The 21,521-nt window shown below is 37.7% G+C and overlaps 1 protein-coding gene across 4 annotated transcripts in view; it reads left to right on the top strand.

Moving 5' to 3' along the window:
- Positions 1-21,521, top strand: part of MCTP2 (multiple C2 and transmembrane domain containing 2) — a 269,346-nt gene that overhangs the window by 133,794 nt on the left and 114,031 nt on the right. For all 4 annotated transcript variants that reach the window (XM_026455447.2, XM_026455445.1, XM_026455446.1 and 1 more), the window contains 3 exons: positions 5,348-5,534; positions 7,836-7,929; positions 20,423-20,525. In XM_026455447.2, the coding sequence (XP_026311232.1) occupies positions 5,348-5,534; positions 7,836-7,929; positions 20,423-20,525 (384 nt within the window). The remainder of the gene's footprint in view (positions 1-5,347; positions 5,535-7,835; positions 7,930-20,422; positions 20,526-21,521) is intronic.

Below are 21,521 nucleotides of genomic sequence, written 5' to 3'. Positions count from 1 at the left end.
AAATGTTAAGAGTATGAATATAGAGTAATATAGATTATTCCATTTTGAGCCATTTCAAAGTAATCATACCAATTTCTTAAAGTATATTTTATATTTCAAGGGGATTCTACAGATTAACTCATTATAGAATTTTCCAGACTTAATTTAGTTTGGAAAGGTTGAGAATGGGAACCCACAAGCCCATTCGGACTAGCCTGCCTCAGAGTCCCTCCTCAGTTCCAGATGGTGCTGGATAAGCGGCTCTGACATTCTACCAGTTTATTAGTGGCTCTGAGGCAGTGAAAAATCTGGGCTGGAGTATTTCTCTGGACAAATTGCACCCCATGTCGTTGATCTGCTTTTACAGCCAGGCTTGACACATTCACCATTTTCCTCCTGTTCCCTGGCTTCCTTAGCTGCTGAGATTTACAGCTTTTAAAACTCTAGCACTCTTTTCTGCCCCTTGCCTTTAAGTTAAAAGCTGACCAGTCTATAATATAAAACATAGAATTATGGTAATGAATAAGAGGTTAAAAGCTATCATGGCAAGTAAAACTTGAGCAGGTTTGTCTGACTGATATGGTAAAATTATGTGTTGAATTAAAACATTAAAATGCTGTGGGATTAATGGAGAAAGACAAGAACGGGAGGTCAGAAACAATGCTAAATCAGCACATTAACTGCCTGTGGGTTAGACAGGGTGGCTTCAATATATGCCTATTGTAGGAAAGCGAAAAAAAAGTAGTTTAGTCTCTTTTCTTAAGGTGAGTAGAACAACGGCATTTTAAATCTGAGAGGCACCTAGTAAATACGTTTATTTCAATTCCTTTCCTACATAGGGGAAGAAACAGAGGCTGCAAAAGATTTAGTTACTTCACAAAAAAACGCTATAATTTGGAGTTTTTTACTTCATGAGTTTTGTGACGGTGCTGACATGCATTCTTTCATGCATTCAATTTATTCAAATCCAGAGCACATTGTGTGTTGGGCAGAAGGCAAAATACTTGAGGATTCAGTGGACAATGATACAGAAAAGGCTGCTGTCCTTGGGCTACTACAAGTAAGCAGGCAGTGGCAGTAGGTGGAATGAGGACTGCAGGTCCTGGCATCATGGATACCAATTTGGGCTTAGAATGAAAGAGGAGGCTTCCTTGAAGAACAGCGGTCTAAGCTGAGACTTGTAGGAATAGTGGTAGTTAACAAAGAGACAGAAAGAAGAGCTTTCCAGGAAGACAGCATAACATAGGCAAAGGCCTGGAGAGGAGAGAGAGCACATTCCCTCTGAGAACCTTGATGGAGTGGAAAGATCAATGGTGTCACATGATAAGGCTAGAGAAGAGGGCAGGGGTGAAGGCACAAAGCCATTGGATTCCATCTCTTGCAGATGAGCAATGGGTGGTCCTTCTTAGACACTAACACAGCAGCGACTTGGCTATTTTGATTTCTATAATGTAAATCTTGTTGCAATGGAGCTCCTATTGATTACATTTTTAAAAAGCTGACGTTGGAATAAAAATTTCCTGGTTACCTAAGGGCCCGGCGTGTTGCACCTTCCGAATGACTGTCCAAAGACATTTAGTCCCCTTGTGTGTGAAGTCATATGTGATGCCACTGGAGCAGACCTAACTGGTTCATGCTCATTAATTGAATTCCTTATATAGATGCCCTGAGTGTGTATTTTCCATATTGTTTCTATCAGACAGAAGGGAGCAATTTTTATAGGTTTTATTGCTTTATCCATTTTTATTAACTAACAGATCATTGGATATTTTGACCAGAGTTTCTTAGGCTGTCGTGAGTTAAAAAAACTGACTTAAAAAAAAAAAAAAAAAAAAAAAAAAAAAAAAAAAGACGTGTAATTCACCACCACTAAATTACAAGAATTTCGGTAGTTTAGGGGTCAGCAAACCAGGGCTTATAGGTGAAATCCATATGGCTGCCTGTTTTTGTAAATAAAGTTTTTTTTGGAAAAAACTTTGTTTACATTGTCTATTACTGCTTTTATGGTACAAGGGCTGATTTTAGTAGTTGCTACACAAAACTTATAGCCCATAAACCAAAAATAGTTATTAGCCCCTCATACCTGCCCATAACAGGGAAAGGCTAATCCTGTACCCTGCCAATAAGATTTGGCAAAGAGAGGACAGAAAAAAGCAAGATTTACTGCTCTTCAGCAGTGACTAGAAGACATAAGAGCCCAACCAAATTATTTAGTATTTTTTCAGAGAAGAATCCAGTATCATAATGAAAAAGAAGAAGCCTAGTTTCTTCTTTGGAGATTTTTCATATTGCAGATGTCTTTGATGAATGTATTATAGAATGTTTACATCTTAAAGACTTTAGTCTTTGAACTTAAGAAAAAATGCAAAAAGCCATTTTGGTCATTTGATATTTCTCTTTTGGAAGGTTGGATGAGTATTATGGTTAACAGTATTTGCAATTTGAAGGGAAAAAAGTCTTTTTGTTAAAAAAATATTCTGCTGTTTTTCTGATAATGCAGTAACCTCTTACTAGGTTGGGGTTAATGAAAATAATTCTCTCAGTCTCTGGCTAATGTCCAGAGCTTCTGGTTCTCCTTCAAACTTCATGACAAAACTGGAGCAGTGTAAGCTGGAGTTGAAATAGGTTAACTATGAGGCCTGAAGAAAGTTTTGTATGAAATACATTTTTTTCTGTCTCCCATCTTTCCTCCTCCTCCTAGAATGGGGAAATAAATGGGGACACAAGGTGGGTAGAAGAGTTACAGAATGTTTATAAAAAGTCATTGTTAAAGGGGGCCTACTATGGTAGCTTTAAATTAATTCTTAACATACCCGTTCGTGTGGTGGGTCAGGACCTCTGAGAGGCTGGGTCATAACCCATGTCCAGAAAGACTAAGTTTTAATTTTGATTGACATGATGCTAATATCATAATGCTAGTATATCAGTTTTGCTTGTTTCTTCTAGTCACTGAGAAAGTACAAGTAAATATTTGGCAGGATTTACTTGTTAGTTATCAAAGAATGTAGAATCCATTAAGCTGATGCCTAAATCTTCAACCTGTTGCTTATAGGACTCTAATATCTAAACTAGAAATGGCTATTTTTCATGAAAGTGTTCATTCTAGTGAAGGGACTATTTTTTTTATAATAACATAAGTGTAAAACATTCACAGTAGACAGAAATGAGTGAAAAGCTTGTGAAAATGTGTAATTGTGAGAAGAAACCCAATATTTACTTTGCATTTCATCTGATACGTGGTTCAGCTTTTACCTAAAATTGATAAACTGCTCTGTTCCAATAAGTTGAGCACTTAAACAGTCACTAGGAAAATTTTCAGTTATTCCAATTATGGTAATACTGCTCACAACGTTATTAGATTACTCTAGAATTAATATCAGGTTCATTTTGAATTATCCAAGAACAATTTTATTAGAGCTTACTTATATATTATTTTTGACCCTCAGACATTATTAGCTGTCAGAGCACTTGTATCTAAATAAATTTTGGCTGCTCAAAGAACCAACAAAATCACCATCCCAACAAAGAAGGCAAACGTTTAAAGGACAAAACCAAATTGCCGTTATTAATGGTATTAAAAAGAACGTGCCATCAATAGGCTATTGTTAATTTGTAACAGTGTGATTAGCAGAGAAAATTTCTACAAATTTGGATTATTTACCTTTCCATAAGAAAGAGCTTTATTAAATGAAAGTGTATGTAACAGTGTAAAATAATGCTTAGCAAACTATTCCTAAATAGAAATATTACTGCAATATTGGTTAAGAATTTGTGGGGACCTACTTTTCTAGAAATAAATGGTCTAAAGCACTTGACATTTCTTTCTTTCCAAGCAAATTTGATTTCCCACTTACATCATGCTTATGAAATAAGAATATTTAATAACGTATTTTTTCATAGATAATAATGCAATTTAACTTTAAAAGCTTCCCTATTGATACAGAAAAATTGTTTTGATTCAAATCAAAGGATTATTTAAAAATACATTTTTTGTAATCTGTCTCTTATAAAAATATTTGATGAATTTATTACATGCAAAAACTCTAATGGCCACTCCCTCCTGTAATTGGGGTCACTTTTGATAAATAGGAAATAAATAGGAAATAAATGTCCACCTAAATTAATTATATGGACACATATTGATATGTAAAATATTTTAAAATCTTGTAATAAAGTCTAGTAGAGTCTTTTACTGTCATATTTATTTGGAAACATGATTGCAACTTATCTCTCAAATTTCTTATAGTGGAAGTTTTCGTCCACATAACCATATGGCTCAAAATTGCCATTGCTTTATATAGTATGTAAGTTTACCTATTTGTAATTAACTGCAAATGTACAAAGTCCATTGACGGCTTAGGAACAGAATCTATCTTTATTGTTCATTCTGGGGAGCAGTGCTTCCATCCTTTCCTGAAGTCTTGAATATTCATCTTATTCTATAATTATGGAGGGTAAAGGAGAATGTAAAAAATAAAAATGATGCCTGGGAATACCATACCCCACTTTGCTCCACCCCACCTACTTCATCCACCTGCATACATCAACAGAGCAGGTGTGGTCCAGGCAGACCCAGAGTTGTCAGTGTTAAGGCAAATAAATGGCTTAGCACCTCAGTCCCCTTTTTTGGTGTTTGCTTCTGTATTTAAATGTGTTTGAGGTTTTCAACATCCCCAGAACATTGGCTGTTAAGAGGCGGAAAACATGCAATTTATAGCAGATGGGTACAGCCTTTCCTGGCAGTGCTGCTGAAATGGGATCAATCAACAGCACTTCATGCTTCATTTGTCCGAAAGAAACCCACCTGGGGAAACCCTGTGGCACTGTGCCTGTTAGGAAAACACCTTAACGTGTTGTTTAAGATAAAAATTCACCAGTTGGCATTAATCAGGAAGAAAACGGTTTCTCCATTAACCCTCTCCCACTTGCCTTTCTCTTATCTTTTCTTTTTCCTTCATGTTTTGAACCATGATCCTTTATTCTCTTTAATCATAGGAAGACACAGCCCAGGGAAGCCATACAGCATGCTTACTCATAAGGCTTAAACTTTCAAACCTTTTTCTCCCTAATTTTTGATTTTATCTTTCTACAAACCTTATTTGGCAAAGATCCTACTCCTGTTTTCATTTTCCATCTGCCAATGCTGCCTTCTTTTTGATTTTCTGGACCTCTTCCTCTCCTTAATTTTAGGATGTGTTAGGCTGGGAGTGAGCCTTATGAATTGGGGCAACCTTCGCTGTTCAATAAACCTAAGACCAGACAGAGTGAGTTTTGGGGGGATGATGAAATCAAAGCCAGGTGCTTTGGAGGTACCACAATGGCCTTGAATTAATAACTTTTCTTTCTCTGATTCCTGAAACTTTTCTAGGTGTAAAGTGGATATCTCGGCACTCCCTCTGAAGCAAGCCAACTGCCTGGAGCTGCCACTGGACAGCTGTCTGGGGGCTCTCCTTATGTTGGTCACACTTACACCCTGTGCGGGGGTCTCCATCTCTGATCTGTGTGTCTGCCCCTTAGCAGACCCCAGCGAAAGAAAGCAGATTACCCAGAGATATGTGAGTGTTTTGCCTTATTGTACACTCCCCCTCCTCCCACCTTCCCTTTTTTAACAAAGTCTTTATTGAAACAAAGTCTCTGAATTGAAAAACTACATCAAAAGAGATCTTTGTCCCAAGTTTCATTGTACGTCATAAAGCAAGACATCAGACTTAGGGGTTAATGCATTAGTGAAAAGGTGACAGTAGAATTAAAAGTTGGTCTTGCTATTTTAAAAGGCAAAAAGATATTATGAATTTTTAGCTTTTAGCAAGTCTTTAGGGAATGTTGAAATCCCCAGGGAAGCAGACTCCTGCTTAGCCTGTCTGTGTGTGTAAATAGGACTTTTAATACAAGTTCACAAATAACTTTACCAGCCATTAATGTTTGCAATGTTATGGATACCTTTGCACAACTTCTTAGGATCAAGTGAGGACCTGCTCATGCCTTGTGAAGCAACACTAGCTGGACACGAAGGACTGCTGTTCTGAACTACTCTGGATAAGACCAGTGTGTGATTTCTCCCTAAGTAGTTACAGTGTGCTTAACAGTCCACTCAGCATTTTTAAATGAAATGGCTGTGTCCTCTTCATTTATTTTGTGTACTCTGGCTTTCTAGGTGCCTTTATTTGCATTCTGCTTTTATCCTATCTTCTTTATAAATCAATATGTTTATTTTAGTGCCACACAGGGAAGGCATGTTTTAGGAAAGTGGCATGAAAGTGAAGCAAAGATGAATCCCTATTCAATGGTACTGTCATTCTCAGCATAAACTTTAGTGTCACCGGGATCCTTCACTGTGTAGATGTATTGATTAATTGAATAATTCTTTATCTTCGGGAGTACAAGACCTAGCCACGTAGCTCATTGTCAATGCAGATTGTGCATGTGAGCTTGGCATACTGTGAAGAAGGTTTGACACAACTCACTATTAACATTCTCTCTGATTAGGTAAGCAAATGAAAATTTAATGGTGAAGGATAAAACTTTTCCCCAAGCTTTCCAATGGATAAGTTGACAAATTTACCAAATTCATGAGGAGTTTTGTGTATTTATAAAGTCACATTAGATACCATCTACATCTGGGTGTAAAGTGGATAAAGTAATGCCTGCTTTGAATAATCTTTTAGGATTTGAGGAGTAGTAATCGAAAAGAGGTTTGAAGAGGCTATGATCAAAATAGAAATACTGAGTGCTTCTTCAGCTAGCAAGCTGGCCAGCATGTTAGAGGGAACGAATGCTGTTTCAAAGCACAAGTTATAGCCCCCTGGATTCGTTTTTCAGGTTGTAAGAACAGATCATCTTTAAAGGCATTTCCACTTCTAAATTGTAAAAGCACTTCATTTCAAATGTGTTCTCTTAGTTTAAAAACTAATTGCTTTGTTTGTTTGTTTAGGTTGAAAATATAGAGGAGAAACAACTTTCAACTGTTTTTAGGAATGATGCATATTAAGTTAGGCAAACTTATTAAGCTTGTGTTATTCTATCTGAAATGCCTAAATAGCAAGTATTTTAATAGCCTTTCGTAAATCCTTGCGATCTGTTTATCACAGGTTTTTAGCTATCTAATGATGACAAATAGCATATCCAACAGTTTTAAGGCAGTGTCTTTTTCAGTAGGTGTATTCTGGAGGCATGAGAAGAGAGTTTATCTGCTGGCCTCTTTCATGCCCGATTTCTTAAGGATGCCATGTATATAAACATCCAAATATTGCTATATGTGCTTAAGAGTGAGCAGTAGATGTAGATTCAGACTTTGGCTCATACAAACTCAAGGCTAAAGTAAATATGAATCTAGGGTGATACGAGATGCTTAATCTCTAATTCAATGAGCTAGCTAAAACATAGACCAGAAAATTTACTCTGTTTCTACCCCAACTCTCTTTCCTGTGGTAATAAGTATCTGTGATGGGTCCAAGTTTAGAGGTCAGAATAATGTTGTGTTTTAGAGTGATTTAAAAGTTGCATTAATGAGAAAGAAGGCGGGAAAAAGAGTGTCAATGTAATTCTACCCACACATTTTCCCGGTGGGGTATCTATGCTGTCACCAGGGGGCAATGTTAAAAGTAGATTATATCTGCTTCTAATTGGTTTATTTTAAATGTGTAGTTAATTAATTCTCAGCCACTTTTCTTTTAATTTGGCTGCTATAAGCGCCTAACTGTCCTGTTAACTTATATAATACATTTTGGGGGATTTTTTAAAAAAGATTTCGTGAGAGAAAGGAAGATAAATCTAGGATGCACTTCCTATGGGACCTTATGACATAAATAGTGTATTAAAAAGCTGTTTTCACTTGTTATCACCTTTTCAACCCTCAGTGCTTATGGAACTCCCTGAAAGATATGAAAGACGTCGGCATTTTACAAGTGAAAGTTTTAAAGGCAGCAGATCTCTTAGCGGCAGATTTCTCAGGTACAGGACATTTTCGTTTTCTAATTTATCTTTATTTCCTGCTTTGAAGCAATCTCCTGGCAAAGCAAAATGCTTAATAAGTAGAAGTATGAATATAACAGTCATGCTCCTTCAAATAGAGTCATAGCAAAAAAGAGGCAGACTTGAGCAATTTCTTTCACATAATGCACTTTTTTTACACGTTTCTTTCAAATGATTTTATGCTGATTCAGCAATATTCAGATCTATTGAGCTTCAAAAATATTTGTGGATTATGAGTCACGACTTCTTTATTTGTTAAATTAAGTTGTTGGTCAAGCTTTTCTGTGTAACCTCAAACGACAGCGATTCGACTTCTTGCCTTTCGCTGCTCTCTGAATGGTTCACATGGTTCATAAATCTGAGCTTGAAGTCAGATCCGGCTGGCACCTCATCGTAACAATGACCAGAGTCTAGGCCCTGGTACCACTTTGCAGTTGACATTGTCTTATAGGAAGTTTCTGTTGGTGCTTCTGTAACTTGAACTTTTAGAAAGAGGCCAAAGCAGACATGCTTTGTGCTGAATTATGCTCTGCCGCACGTAGAGTAATCCAGACACGCCAGTGTCTGACGGCGGCTCCCCACTCATTGCCAAATTACCCCCTTGTGCTGACTAACAATTTAGCCGCCTACATGACAGATGCTATTTACCAAGTAAATTGATGAATACAAAGAGTATTCTACAGCATGGTTCTATCTATTGATTCAGGATTGCATGGTTTTTAAATATATATATCCCGTATTTTTAAAATGTGGGCTACTGTTTTTCTTCCTTCCAGACAGGAACAATTTCACTGTATTTGTACAGCCTCTAAATTTCTGAGACTGAGTTTGAGGAAGTTCAACCATTAGAAAAGAGAACTTTAATTTTCAGCACATTATAGTACAGACATTTTAGGAAATATAAACTTAGTTGAAAAAAATAAAATTCTCCTCACCCTGCTCAAAAATGAAACAATAGAAATGACTACTCTATAAGATGATCCTGACTAGTGAGAAGATCCAAAAATGGTTTTGGGGCCAAATAGAAGATATAATTTTTGAGGTTTGTAGGTGAAGTACTCAGATGACTGCTCTTAATATTCACTAGTATTTTTGCAAATGTTTGTAATCTCATGTTAATTAAGACATTTTTCTTTTTACTTATATTTTATGAAAACAGTCAACATTTCACATGTGCCTTTGACATTAGTGGTTCTGTCATCCCTAAAGCACATTTAGAATTGCCTATGAGTTTCCCAGAGAAAATTATTTTTACTTCTGTCTAATTGTTTACATACAGCACTTTTTGAATGCACAATTGTTGTTCTCTCAGGAAATGTCTCCAGCCCCAAGAACTCATTTATGCCTTCTAGCATTTAAAAAAATTCTTTCTGTAGCTTGCATATATATGTTTTTGAATCTCCAGTGACTAATCGTAATGCATGAAAAGTATTTTTTGAAGGCTTGTGTACAACAACATCCATATGTGGAAACCCTTTTTTTTTTTTTTTTTTTTCCCTGAGATGGAGTCCTGCTCTGTCGCCCAGGCTGGAGTGCAATGGCGCTATCTTGGCTCACTGTAACCTCCGCCTACTGGCTTCAAGCAATTCTTCTGCCTCAGCCTCCCCAGTAGCTGAGATTACAGATACCTGCCACCACACCTGGCTAACGGAAACACTTTTGAAAAACTTACTTTATTTAACCTGTCTTATCAAGTAACCTCCATATAAAGCCCCCAAAACTAGTTTATATAAAGATTGTTTCAGGCCAGTGTATCATCTCCAAAGACTATTTTAACTATTAAAATAAAGTGAATAGGAGAGGATACCTGAAGAAAGAGTCTTTGTAAAGACCCTCTCTATGGAAGCATAATTTTGGGAGAAATGTTTTCGTTTTGTTTTTTATATATAAGGTATTCAGTAGATAGTTTTGGAGTAGATGAAGGTAAGTACCAACAAATTCCAATAACAATAACTGTAGTTAGAAATGAAATAATGCTGTGTGGTTTGACTAAATGCCCTGGTGTTTTACTATTTCTGTATTTATGAGAAAATTATTGCTATTGTGAATTGAGGAAAAGTGATTTGTCATTGGCTAAACATGTGTTTAGACCGTAATGATTTTTGTTTTAGAACTGAGTTTCACAGTCTATGTTTATACATTGTCAGGCTCCTGTGTGAATCCCCCAGAGTGTTCCAACCAAGGCACTGCTTTTGGGCTACAAAGTGGACTTATTCCAGATAGTTGCAATTTAACTTTTCTGTGTGAAAAAAGAAGTGGATTCAGATTACAGTGAGGTAGCAATGAATACCTCTAAGAGGTTAGCGATCGTGGCCTATAGTGGGGATCAGCTGTTATTGCTGTTATCATTATTGTTACCGATTCAAAGTACGTAGTAAAAAATAAAGCAGACCTCAGCAGTGTCATTGGATCAGGATCAGAGAAGCCACCCATTTTTGTCAGTGCCACGAACATTTAAGAAATTAAGTAACTATTTGTAACTATTCCTACTCTATACCCTTCATTTTCTGGTCACCTTACTTTGTAAATCAGCGTTCATTTATTGCAGTTGCTAGGGGAGTAAAGCATTCACCCGCAAATTTAAAAAAATGCATTTACTCCAGATAACCAGGGACATTCTCTAAAGAATGATGGTCATTTTAGACATGGTGCAAAAGGGAACCTTTCGTTCTTTCAGCTTTTCTTTTATCGTATATTTTTATTTTGTGGTAATTGCATGTTTCTAAAAACAACATGAAGTAACCACAATAATTGATGCTTCAGTTTAGTCTCACCTAAAGTTCAGGAATCCTGATAAAGCAAAAGTCCATAGGGATTAGTCTTGGCAGTAGTCCATACAGAGGTTATAGTTACTGTTCTGGGAGCAAAGGGACTGCATGTCCTGGAGGAGTGAATGAATGCATACGGTAAACTCTATGCTCAGTAGTTTTCTAATTTTAAAGCCAACCACCTCTTTTCGAATAACCATTAGAAAAAGAAAATATAGGTCATTCAAGCCACTGGGATCAAATTAGAAGGATATTCCTATTGATGTTATGATTATATAGGCATAACAAGAAATTCAACTTTGGAAATATTGAATACTCATTACTATGTTAGTATTTTAGAACATTAGAATAAAATATATATATACTAAGGTGAATTTATTTCTCATAAAGTTGTTTTATCTGTAAAGGAAAATAGTGTATACATTTTCAAATGTGTTAAAATATATGAATAAGCCTAGATCTGTGTATATTAGCAGTATTATGATATTTACATTTGGCAAAGGCTTTAATTCTCTAATGTATAAAAAGGTATTTTATTGTTTTTAAATTATGCCTTTTTAATAAATATACTATTTTGTTGTGATTGAAGCTATCTGTTAATAAATTTAAATGTATGTTTATCTTGGCATTTTTTAGACTTTCTGACACTTGTGTATGAGAGAAGACTTTATTCAAAGAATCTTAAGTAATCTATCTTCTTTGGAACCTATCTCTAAAATTGGTAAAAGCTATTTTTTCTCAGGTCTCTGCCAACGTTAGACGTGGATAGCCATAAGCAATTATTCTAGTAGAAAAGCCTGTCAAATATTTTTTAAAGAATTTGCTTCACAAATTCCTTGTGCCCAGCATAACCTAACATTTTTAAGTGATAGGTGATGCAGCCTGATGTCATTACTTTTGTAGTAAACCAGGCCACAGCCTTGATTCATGAAACAAATGATAAATTGTACTTGGAGGCTCAAGGTGAATAGCTGTGTGTAATGTTTGACGAGACCAACATACTTCACTAAGCTACTGCTAGTCTTAAAACGCAAGTATTTTAAGAAGAAAATAACTCACATTCGAATGATTAAATGAGAAAGAGAAACATTTTATTCTGGACAATGCTGAGAGATGGACAGTTTAACAGGTTTCTTATCTACAGTAGAGGCCCAGAGAGAAAGTCATGGTATATGCTGCCCAGGGGCACATCTGATCATAAATTAATACTGGTGTAAGAAAATACAAAGTTAATCTCATAAACTGTAAAAAGATAATATAGTAAACAATGAGCTAATGGGAAAATTGTTAGAGAATTGAAATGTTTTTCAGTCCAGATTGTATCACCTTTCAGTATACATGACAACAGCGATCTTACTCATTGAGAGAGATCAGCCAATGAAGAGTAGGAAACTGTCTTGGTATGCTCAGCACATGTGTGCAGATTATTCAGGATAGCCTTATTATAATTGATAGTATGCTGCTGAGAAGCTGCCAGGATTGTAATGTGTTGGGGTTGATTCAGCACTAGGAATTGAAACATCATGGCCACCATTGGCATGATGCGTATGCCAAGTATTCCACACCAAATCAATGATTCTTCCTTAGCATTCTTAAAATCAAAATGTGGTTCATACAGCTACCTTCCTGTTACTTAAGCTTTCTCTTTATTAGTTTTATTCTCTAAAATAATTCTTGTAAGAGACCTCCTTCCCCATAAAGGATGTTCCAAAGGCAAGAGGCCATTCTTCAGTCTCCCTCTGCTTCATACTAATGGCCCTTACCCTGTTCCTCCTAGGATGCCCCCTACCCACTCAGAATCCTGGCATAATAGGGGAACTAGAAACTTCAGGGAGTTTTCTTTAACTCACCATGCCAAGAGTAGCAACAAAGCAATCAGAGCAGCCCTCCACGCATAGCTCAGTGTGGGAGGATATGAAGTGACATAACAGCACAACAGAAAATGCAGTATAGGCTTCAATATCCTCTCTTTTTATAGCACAATCCCATGTTTAATCTGTTCTCACATTACTATAAAGAAATTCCTGTGACTGGATTATTTACAAAACAAGAGGTTTAATTGGCTCATGGTTCTGCAGGCCGTACAAGAAGCAAGACAACTTCTTCTTGGGAGTCCTCAGGGAGCTTTTACTCTTGATGAAAGACAAAGCAGGAGCAGTGAAGCAGGAGTCTTGCATGGCAGGGGCAGGACCAGTGGGGTAGGGGATGCTACACACTTTTCAATAACCAGATCTCATGAGAACTCTATCAGGAGACAGCACCAAGAGAATAGTACTAAACCATTCATGAAGGATTCACCCCCATAATCTAATCACCTCCTGCTGGGCCCCCCCCTCCACCGCTGGGGATAACACCTGGATCTGAGATTTGGGTAGGGACATAGATCCAAACCATATCACTCATCTTCATTTTTCATGTTTCCATTATTCTAATAATCTATATGTTATGATGAGAAGCTAGGGAATTATCAGGAGACAATGGAGGGACAAAACTGGAAATATCATCTTGACTCACAATTTGGAGTTGCTTGCCTTCCAGAATTCTCCTGGGGATTTTTATTTCACCCTTGAGACTTTTTGGCACTCTTTGCCATTAAAACAAAAACACAAAACCAGCCATCAATCATGAAAAGTTTCCAAATATATCTGGATCCTCTTGATATCTTGGTAATAAAGGTGTCAGTTGGACCCTTTTCTCTTTCCACTGTTAATAAATGAAATAACTCCCAAATTAGCATAATCTCAAAATATCTATCAGAGGAGAAATAAACATATGTTTCCAGACAAGAAATCCAGGTTATTATAAAGTATCCTTATTTAATAAATAGGAATGTTAGGGACCATAACAATTGCCTGATCCAGGAGAATAAAGATACATTTAATTCCAGAACCCCTATTTCTTTCCAGGGAACCCAATATAGCTTCCTCTACCACTTTTTAAATATTTCTCAACTTCAGGAAAGTCAGCTTGGGGGCAGTTCTGGTCACTGACAATGGATATTCATCGAGCACCACACTTGGTTAACAGACACACCCTTAGGAGCTTGTGATCCCTAAGAGAAGGCTCAGTCTTCACTCTGCCTTCGCTCCTGTACTGCAGGACATCAGGTGTAGCAGGTAGTGTGTACCTTGGAGATAGATGGAGACCTTCTTCAAAATCGGGGGTTGCATTTCCAGTTCGCTGGTTCCTTGGCTATGCCATTAGGAGGAGCTCTTGGTCTGTCCCCCACACAGATCTGAGCTATAACTGCGGTAAAATATTCCATTCCTTGGGTAAGTGCATGAGCCTTTTCCATGGGCCCTGGATTCAGCCTTGACTAAATCAGTGTGCAGTTCAATGATTTATTCATTGAAGATAAAATTTAGTGCCTATGTTTTTGCCTTTTGTTTGTGTGGTAGCTGCCTCTCATTTTAATCCCTGTGTATAATGACATAGAAGCTATACAGAAGCAGAGACCCATGTGTTAATCTCAGTTCTCCCACATACTGGTCTTAGGCTCCCCCTAAGCCTCTATGTCCTCATGGGTATTTTAAGGGTTAAATCAAATCCTAAATGAACATGCCTGATATATATTTTGTGCTTAGTAAATGTTTTTCCCGTTCTTTATTAAATGATTTTATTAGAGTATATTTGATACATGAAGAATTGTATAGGTTGTTTTGTTCACTTATTGTTTATAATTTCCCTAATTTTTGATCATGTTAGACGTATAAGCTGATAACTACTTTTATCTCTTCAGCCACTTTTAGAAATCTAGTTACCACTCTAAAATGTTTCTTTTTGTTTCTATTTCTATTGAGTGCTTAAAAAGAAGACAAAAAATATGCTTCATGGTAGAGGAATTCTCATACTGAACTACTTTTGTGCTTGAATTTTACATTTTGATAATCTGGATGATAGTTTTATTAATATAAAATAGCTTGGTGTATTCATCTTTTTGTTGTTGTTGTTAAACTGTTGACCAAAACAGGGCACTTAGACCCCACAATATAGAGTAAAAATATTTCTGTCATGTACTATAATACTGACTTTTGAGTTGTTTCTGTAAACTTTCATAGTGACTACGAGATTTTTTATATTGCTGTTTTTGTTTTGAAACATAAGACTGCTTGTGTCAGAAGAGGAATAGTCTCATGGTTATTGTTCACTGAGTTTTAAACCACATGCCCATATTATGCTTTCATTTAATTGTCTGTCTCTTGAAGCTGTATCCATAGCAATACCTCATCTCTTAAAGATGCCCTGTTTTCAAAGCGATGACTATAATTGCAATTTCTAGAAAGCTCAGTAGTTGTGATTGAATGTTTTTAATTTTCATGAGATCCTCATGGATAGCTAAGCCCAAATCAAGACCAACTTTTGAAAAACACATTAAAAACTACATAAATCTGTCTCTGGCAGGCCGTCTGCTTCAACGACCTGCCAAAGAAATGGACTGTAGTCAATGCAAAGTTCGGGAATATATGGATGACTTAGTGGTTTATAACTTAATGGCACCATGAGGGTAAACGAATTCAGCTCATTTGTGAAATTCCATGAATTAACAGGAATTGCTTCTATAGTAATGGGTGGGTTCTTAGTAACATTTACATTTATTTAGCAAATATACCTTTTCTATTCTGTGTGATACCTTATGATTTTTCCTGGTGACATGGTAGAAAAGAGGAATTGGTCCCTGACCTCGTATGAAGTGACTGATTTAACCAGTGGCTGTCTAATTTCAGTTATACTGCTAAGGTCAAGAACATGGTGTTAATTCTTATGGAAGGGATGCCTGATTGGAGATTCTGCAGGAAGTGATGTTCTAGCAGAGATGTCAAACAGAGACATGAGAAAGAGTTGGCACTGCAGAGATGAAGGGAAGGCACTCGAAAATGAGAAAACAGCAATGTTCCAGGGCCTGCCCAGCCTTTTCAGAGGTCTGGAAAAAAGCAAACCAGACTAGAAGACAGAAAGCAAAAGGGACCTCTCGGGGGGAGAGGATGTTCATGTCTTAGGTGGGACTGGATAACCTAGGAACTTTGGGGCCAGGTGAACAAATTTGGAAAACTATTAAGGGAATGATATGATCCGACATAAACTTACAAAAGTTTATTCTGGCAGCTGTGAGGAGCAAGGGTTTTGAGGGGAGAATGAAAATGGGAAGATGTTAGACAAGATCAGCGAATGATGATATTGTTGGGGGGCTTGAGAAGTGGCGGGGAAGTGGAGTTAGAAGAAGAAAACATTTAGGGCCAAGCACAGTGACTCGCACCTGTAATTTCAACAATTTAAGAGGACAAGGAGGGAGGATTGCTTGAGCCCAGGGGTTCCAGACCAGACTGGTCAACATGATGAAACCTGGTATCTACCAAAAAAAGAAAAAAAAAATTAAATTAACCAGTAGTGGTGGCATGTCCTTGTAGTCCTAGCTAGTTGTAGAGGCTGAGGTAGGAGGATTGCTTGAGCCCAGGAATTCGAAGTTACAGTACCATGAGCTATGATTGATACATATATATCTCATATATATGAGATACATATATATCATATAATGAGATATATGAGACTTACACATATATATATATGAGATATATGACTTACATATATCTCATATATATGAGATATATATGTATCTCATTTTTTATTAGGAAGATATATATCTTCCTAATAAATTTGAAGCTTTGACCTGTCCCATCTCCACAAGAAGGACTTACCCATTTCTGCTTATCAAACACTCCCCTTGTAAACCTCGATTAAGAATCACTCCCACTAAGAAATCTTCCCGAACTTTTCTGAACCGAATTACATTTCTCTGAACTTTCATGTTCTCATCTGCATTTCACCACTGCCCTCTGTCCCTAGGCCATGGCACTCTTCCTGGGGGATGGTAAGAGCATTCATATATTGGGTGTGCCTGCATCAGGACCCTTAAGTGAATACACATCCTGACTGTGGAGTGGAAGTTTACAAATGTGGGATATAAGAGAAGTAAGGGCAACACACAATTGGAGATCTGAAATGGAAACAACTCAGTTTGCTGTGGGATGGGAGTGAGGACAGTTTTCTTGGAAAAGGCAGCATTTTCAGAATAGCAGAGACCATTATGAGAGTCCCTTGCAGGTAATAGCTTAGGTGATCATTGTATGTCAGGGTCAGTTTAGTGCTAGGAACATTTATTAAGCTGTGTGCTTAATAAATGGTTATCAAATGGGCTGGACATGGTGGCTAATGCCTGTAATTCCAGCACTTTGGGAGGCTGAAGTGGGTGGATCACCTGAGGTCAGGAGTTTGAGACCAGCCTGGCCAAGATGGTGAAACCCTGTCTCCACTAAAAAGACAAAAATTTGCTTGGCGTGGTGGCGCATGCCTATAATCCCAGCTACCCAGGAAGCTGAGGAGGGAGAACTGCTGGAACTTGGGAGGCAGAGGCTGCAGTGAACCAAATCACACCATTTCACTCTAGCCTAGGCAACAGAGCGAGACTCCATTAAACAACAACAAAAAAAGGGTTATCAAATGAATGATATGACTATTGCAACACATTTATTATTTGTCATTCAACTTCTGTAATTGATACAAAGGTCAAACTGTTTAAGTGAACCTCCCTTACTTGCCGTTCAAGAAATACAAATAAATTTTAAAGCAATGTTGGAAAATAGCAAAGGCTATTGAGTACAAAGTGCTAAACCTCAATTTGAAACTGAATTGTCGGTGACATAAATGTGTCAAGGTGATGTGGCATCTGGACACAGAGGAGAACTTCTAGATGTTTTCCCTGTGAAATGGGTGATACAAAGAGGAAAAGTACAGCCTCAAATGCATGTAAGTCAGTCTGCCTTGTCCTTTTCTCTCAGTACCATTGGTGAGCATTTGGACATTTCCTTTATCATGAAAGATACTTGTTATCTCAAATAAGAATATTTGTTATTTAAATTTTACTCAAAGTCCCCATGTATCTGAAACTTTTTAAGAGAAATCAATCCATAAAGTGTGTGTAAATTACTCTGTAAACATTTTAATGTCTTTGTTTCTTCTTCTCTCTGTTTATTCTGTAATATTAATAAATGCAGCATTTTAATGAGCTTTGACTGAATTATCTTCAGAGAGTTGGTACAGTGTGTCCCTTGGAGACACATAACTGAAGTTCCTGGTTTCTGAAGGAAAGTCTGTTCCTCATTAGCTGGGACAGCTAAGAGCGTGCTTGCTTGAGAGAGCGGGAGCCACAGAACGAGCCCACCTGTGCCTCAACAGGACCAGGCAGCATCTCTGCCCTGCTGTGGAGTAACCCCAGGGTTTTCATTAAAAGTGTCAGACGGTTTCCCTGGAGCAACTGCTGATGGCGTGTCATGCTGGTGTCTCCAGAGGAGCAGCGCTGACACCTACGAATAGTCTGACAAACGGTTAAGTAGCTGTTTCAGCCTGGGTTGAGAAATCAAGCATGGTATACCTGAGCATTAAGCCAAAAGTACGTGGTGTCTTCTTGTTCGCAATTGCTGAAGAGGAAATGGTTTGTTCTATGTTGGTAGGCTTTTTCCCCAGCTAACTCCAGCCTCTTCCCCTGCAAACCACATGGCCAGAGTAAACTGTCTTTAAATAAACAAGACTTTTTGTGGGTGCAGATGGATTTTTATATTAGTTTGATTTTGACTCCCCAGCAGCTGAAACCCCTTCCGTGTTTGAATCATTTCCCATTATCTATGTTGAAGAAGAGATCAAAGCCCACTTTCATTCACAGAGGCTACGAATTCAGTATTCCCTTTGTGATTCTGGCCTTTCAGGTCTGGCTACTTGGCTATGAAAGACAGGCTCCAGAGGTCCTTGCATCGGCCTTAAGTGAGGCAAAGAAGCAAGAGTAGAGAATTCATATTGGAAGTGAATTGTGGGGGCAGTATTCTGGGGAAGCAGAGGCCACAACAGACTTTTCCTGGTGTGAGATATGGGCTGAGTTTCTTGTGCTTAACTATTCTTTGGTTTATAGTGATATTTTTTAGCCTGATTCTCCAAACTTTGTAGGAATTCTGAATGCTTTTTGATGTTATTTTATAAATTTCTTTTCTGCTACATGTAGACAGGGACCATTTCCATTGTTTACAATCGAAAACCCTCACTCATTCCTTTATGTCTGGCTTGATCATTGTCTGCTAGTAACTGAAATAGTAGCATTGACTTAAAAGCTTTGGCCAGGGATCTAAGTGTCCAGGCCACTAGTCAGTTGAGCGGAATCTCCTGTTTAATACAAATCATCACCCATGTGTCTGCTCTTCTTCTCCTCCCTTTTTAAACAATAATCTTCATGCAGGCTCTTGCACGTATCAGTATCTCTATTGATGTGCTGTACCTCAGAGCGCCTGGTTATTAAGCGAATTAGATGGAGGTTCAGTGACCTGAATGGTAGGCCAGCAGGTCAAGAGGCCTGAGTACTCTCTGGCTTAGGCCCTGGTCTGGGACTCCTTGGCCATTTGTTGGAACAGCATCTGTCCTTGTGCCCCCAATTAATTTAGCAAGCACTGCTTTGTAAAGTGCCAGTGTGCTGCAGAGGCCGGCAATGCATTAATGTCCTATGAACATTATGGAGCCATTCGTTCTTTCTCTGACAGTTCCAATTCCACATCCTTCCACCAAACACAACAAAAGGGAAGTGAGTTTTTTGCTTTGTAACACTGTAGGTCTAACTTTGGATTTGGAAATTTCTTACCTTTTTTGGTGTGCAAATATGGGAGATAGAGTGGAAAGAGAAGAGGTGAGAAGTGAAAGATGAGCTTAGTTTTTTTGTTAAGTTAAAAACTCTAACCTTTATTGAGTTATACTTTTTTGTTTGTTTGTTTTATGACACCAAAAATGTAACTCATGTATTCTCATAATGTACTGAGTATACAGGATCATGAGTGTTTGTGGCCATTTGCTTAGGAGCAGAGCTTAACTCCTAAAGAACCAGTTTTACACTTTTTCTCACTTCCTCTTACAGCCATGTAGAAGCCTGTAAGTTATAGGTTTCCAGTTATAGAATTGTAATTATATAGAGTGACTTAGAATTTAGGAAGGAAACAGAGATGAACTTCATTTTAAAAACAAATAAATGGGCTCTCATGCCAAATGGATTCCCACTCCTATGAAATGTGTGTGGCCACTGGCGTTCAAGGCCTGATCTTTGTCTGTTTTCACATTGCTGATAAAGGTATACCTGAGGCTGGGTAATTTATAAAGAAAAAGTGGTTTAATGGACTCATGGTTCCACGTGGCTGGGGAGGACTCACAATCATGGCAGAAGGCGAAAATCATGTCTTACATGGCAGCGGGCAAAAGGGAATGAGAACCAAGTGAAAGAAGAACCACTTCTAAAACCATCAGATCTCATGAGACTTACTTACTACCACGAGAACAGTATGGGGGAAACCACCCCCATGATTCAATTACCTCCCACTAGGTCCCTCCCACAACACATGGGAATTATGGGAGCTACAATTCAAGATGAGATTCGGATGGGGACACAACCAGGCCATATCAGGTGGTGTGTTTGTTCTAACCCGTTAAGTATGCTAAAGGTGTAACACTTGTAGCCTCTGCCTGTCTCCTGGATTCCCACACAGGGCCTCCATGACTCATTGGAAAAGGAGTCTTGCGTTCCTTCTTTCAGCAAGCACAACTTTATCTGACTCTTGTTCACATTGCCCTTGTCCCTTCTGAGATTCACTTTTCTTTGACCAATGTGTATGTTACCTTTCCAGGGAAGAGTGACCCATTTTGCTTGTTGGAGTTAGGCAATGACCGACTTCAGACGCATACCGTCTACAAAAACCTCAACCCTGAATGGAACAAAGTTTTTACATTGTAAGTGCTTTAACCTCTGAAATTATTTCTGCTATGCTTGGAAGGTAGTCTGGGGCTCTTGAGTGGAATTTTCTGTCCATTTTTATGGGCAAAGAGTAAATTTTATTGTTTTTTCTTTTGAAAACATTTTATCCTTTCATTTTATAGTGTGTGGTGTTAATAATAGAAGAGACCGTTTGGAACTGCAAGGGACTGTTATAGGAGGCGTTTGTAAAGTAGATCTTTTAGTGACTAAATTAATCTATGAGTAAATGGAAGCTTCCATATTTCTAGATTAATTCATTCTTGGGTTAAGGAAATGGAGACCTGCCTTAAATTCAAGGATCTTATGTGTTCTAAAATCATGTTAATGCCAGCGCCTTGCATTCTGCCAAAATCTTTAGGAAAATACAGATTTTCTGTGACTCCTTAGAGACTCCCAAAGGTTCCTTATATTCCAGTTTATATGAGCGACCCATCCCATAGTGATTCTCTGCCCACACTATCAAACCCAGGCATTTAGGAGGCTGGATATATTTAAGATCTTAGTTTGCTTCAGATTTCAAGGCACCTGAACATTGAGGGGAGGCCCCTGTTGAATTTCGGTGAAACGGTGATATACTGCCCCCATGAAGCTAAATCAGTGCTCTGTCCTGTGCTTATAAGTGAAAAAATAAAGTTCATTTTGAGTAGAGTTAATGCTATTAGTAGAAAGTTCCCAAGGCTCTATGAAAAGTGGATTAACTCTGCTAAACACCTTTGCCAATGGCCCGGTGTAAGAGTCTCTTATTTCCCTAACTCATTGCCAATCACCATGGCTCCAGTTTTCATTATCCCTGGTTCTGGCTTCTGGTCAATATTTAAAAAGAAAAATAAGTTTTAAAATATTTGTAGTATTTTGTGTTTCAACAACAGAGGCTTTCTATATATTTCAGCAAATAGTGATTTTTTCACCACCATTTAATTTTAAAGGTAATTCTTAATTTTAAAGATGTTAACTCCTTTCATTTGGAAACT

Source organism: Piliocolobus tephrosceles, chromosome 6, assembly GCF_002776525.5.
Source record: "Piliocolobus tephrosceles isolate RC106 chromosome 6, ASM277652v3, whole genome shotgun sequence".
NCBI classification, from domain to species: Eukaryota; Metazoa; Chordata; class Mammalia; order Primates; family Cercopithecidae; genus Piliocolobus; species Piliocolobus tephrosceles.
Note: the sequence above shows the minus strand (reverse complement) of the source record. Positions and strands in the feature narration are given on the sequence as shown.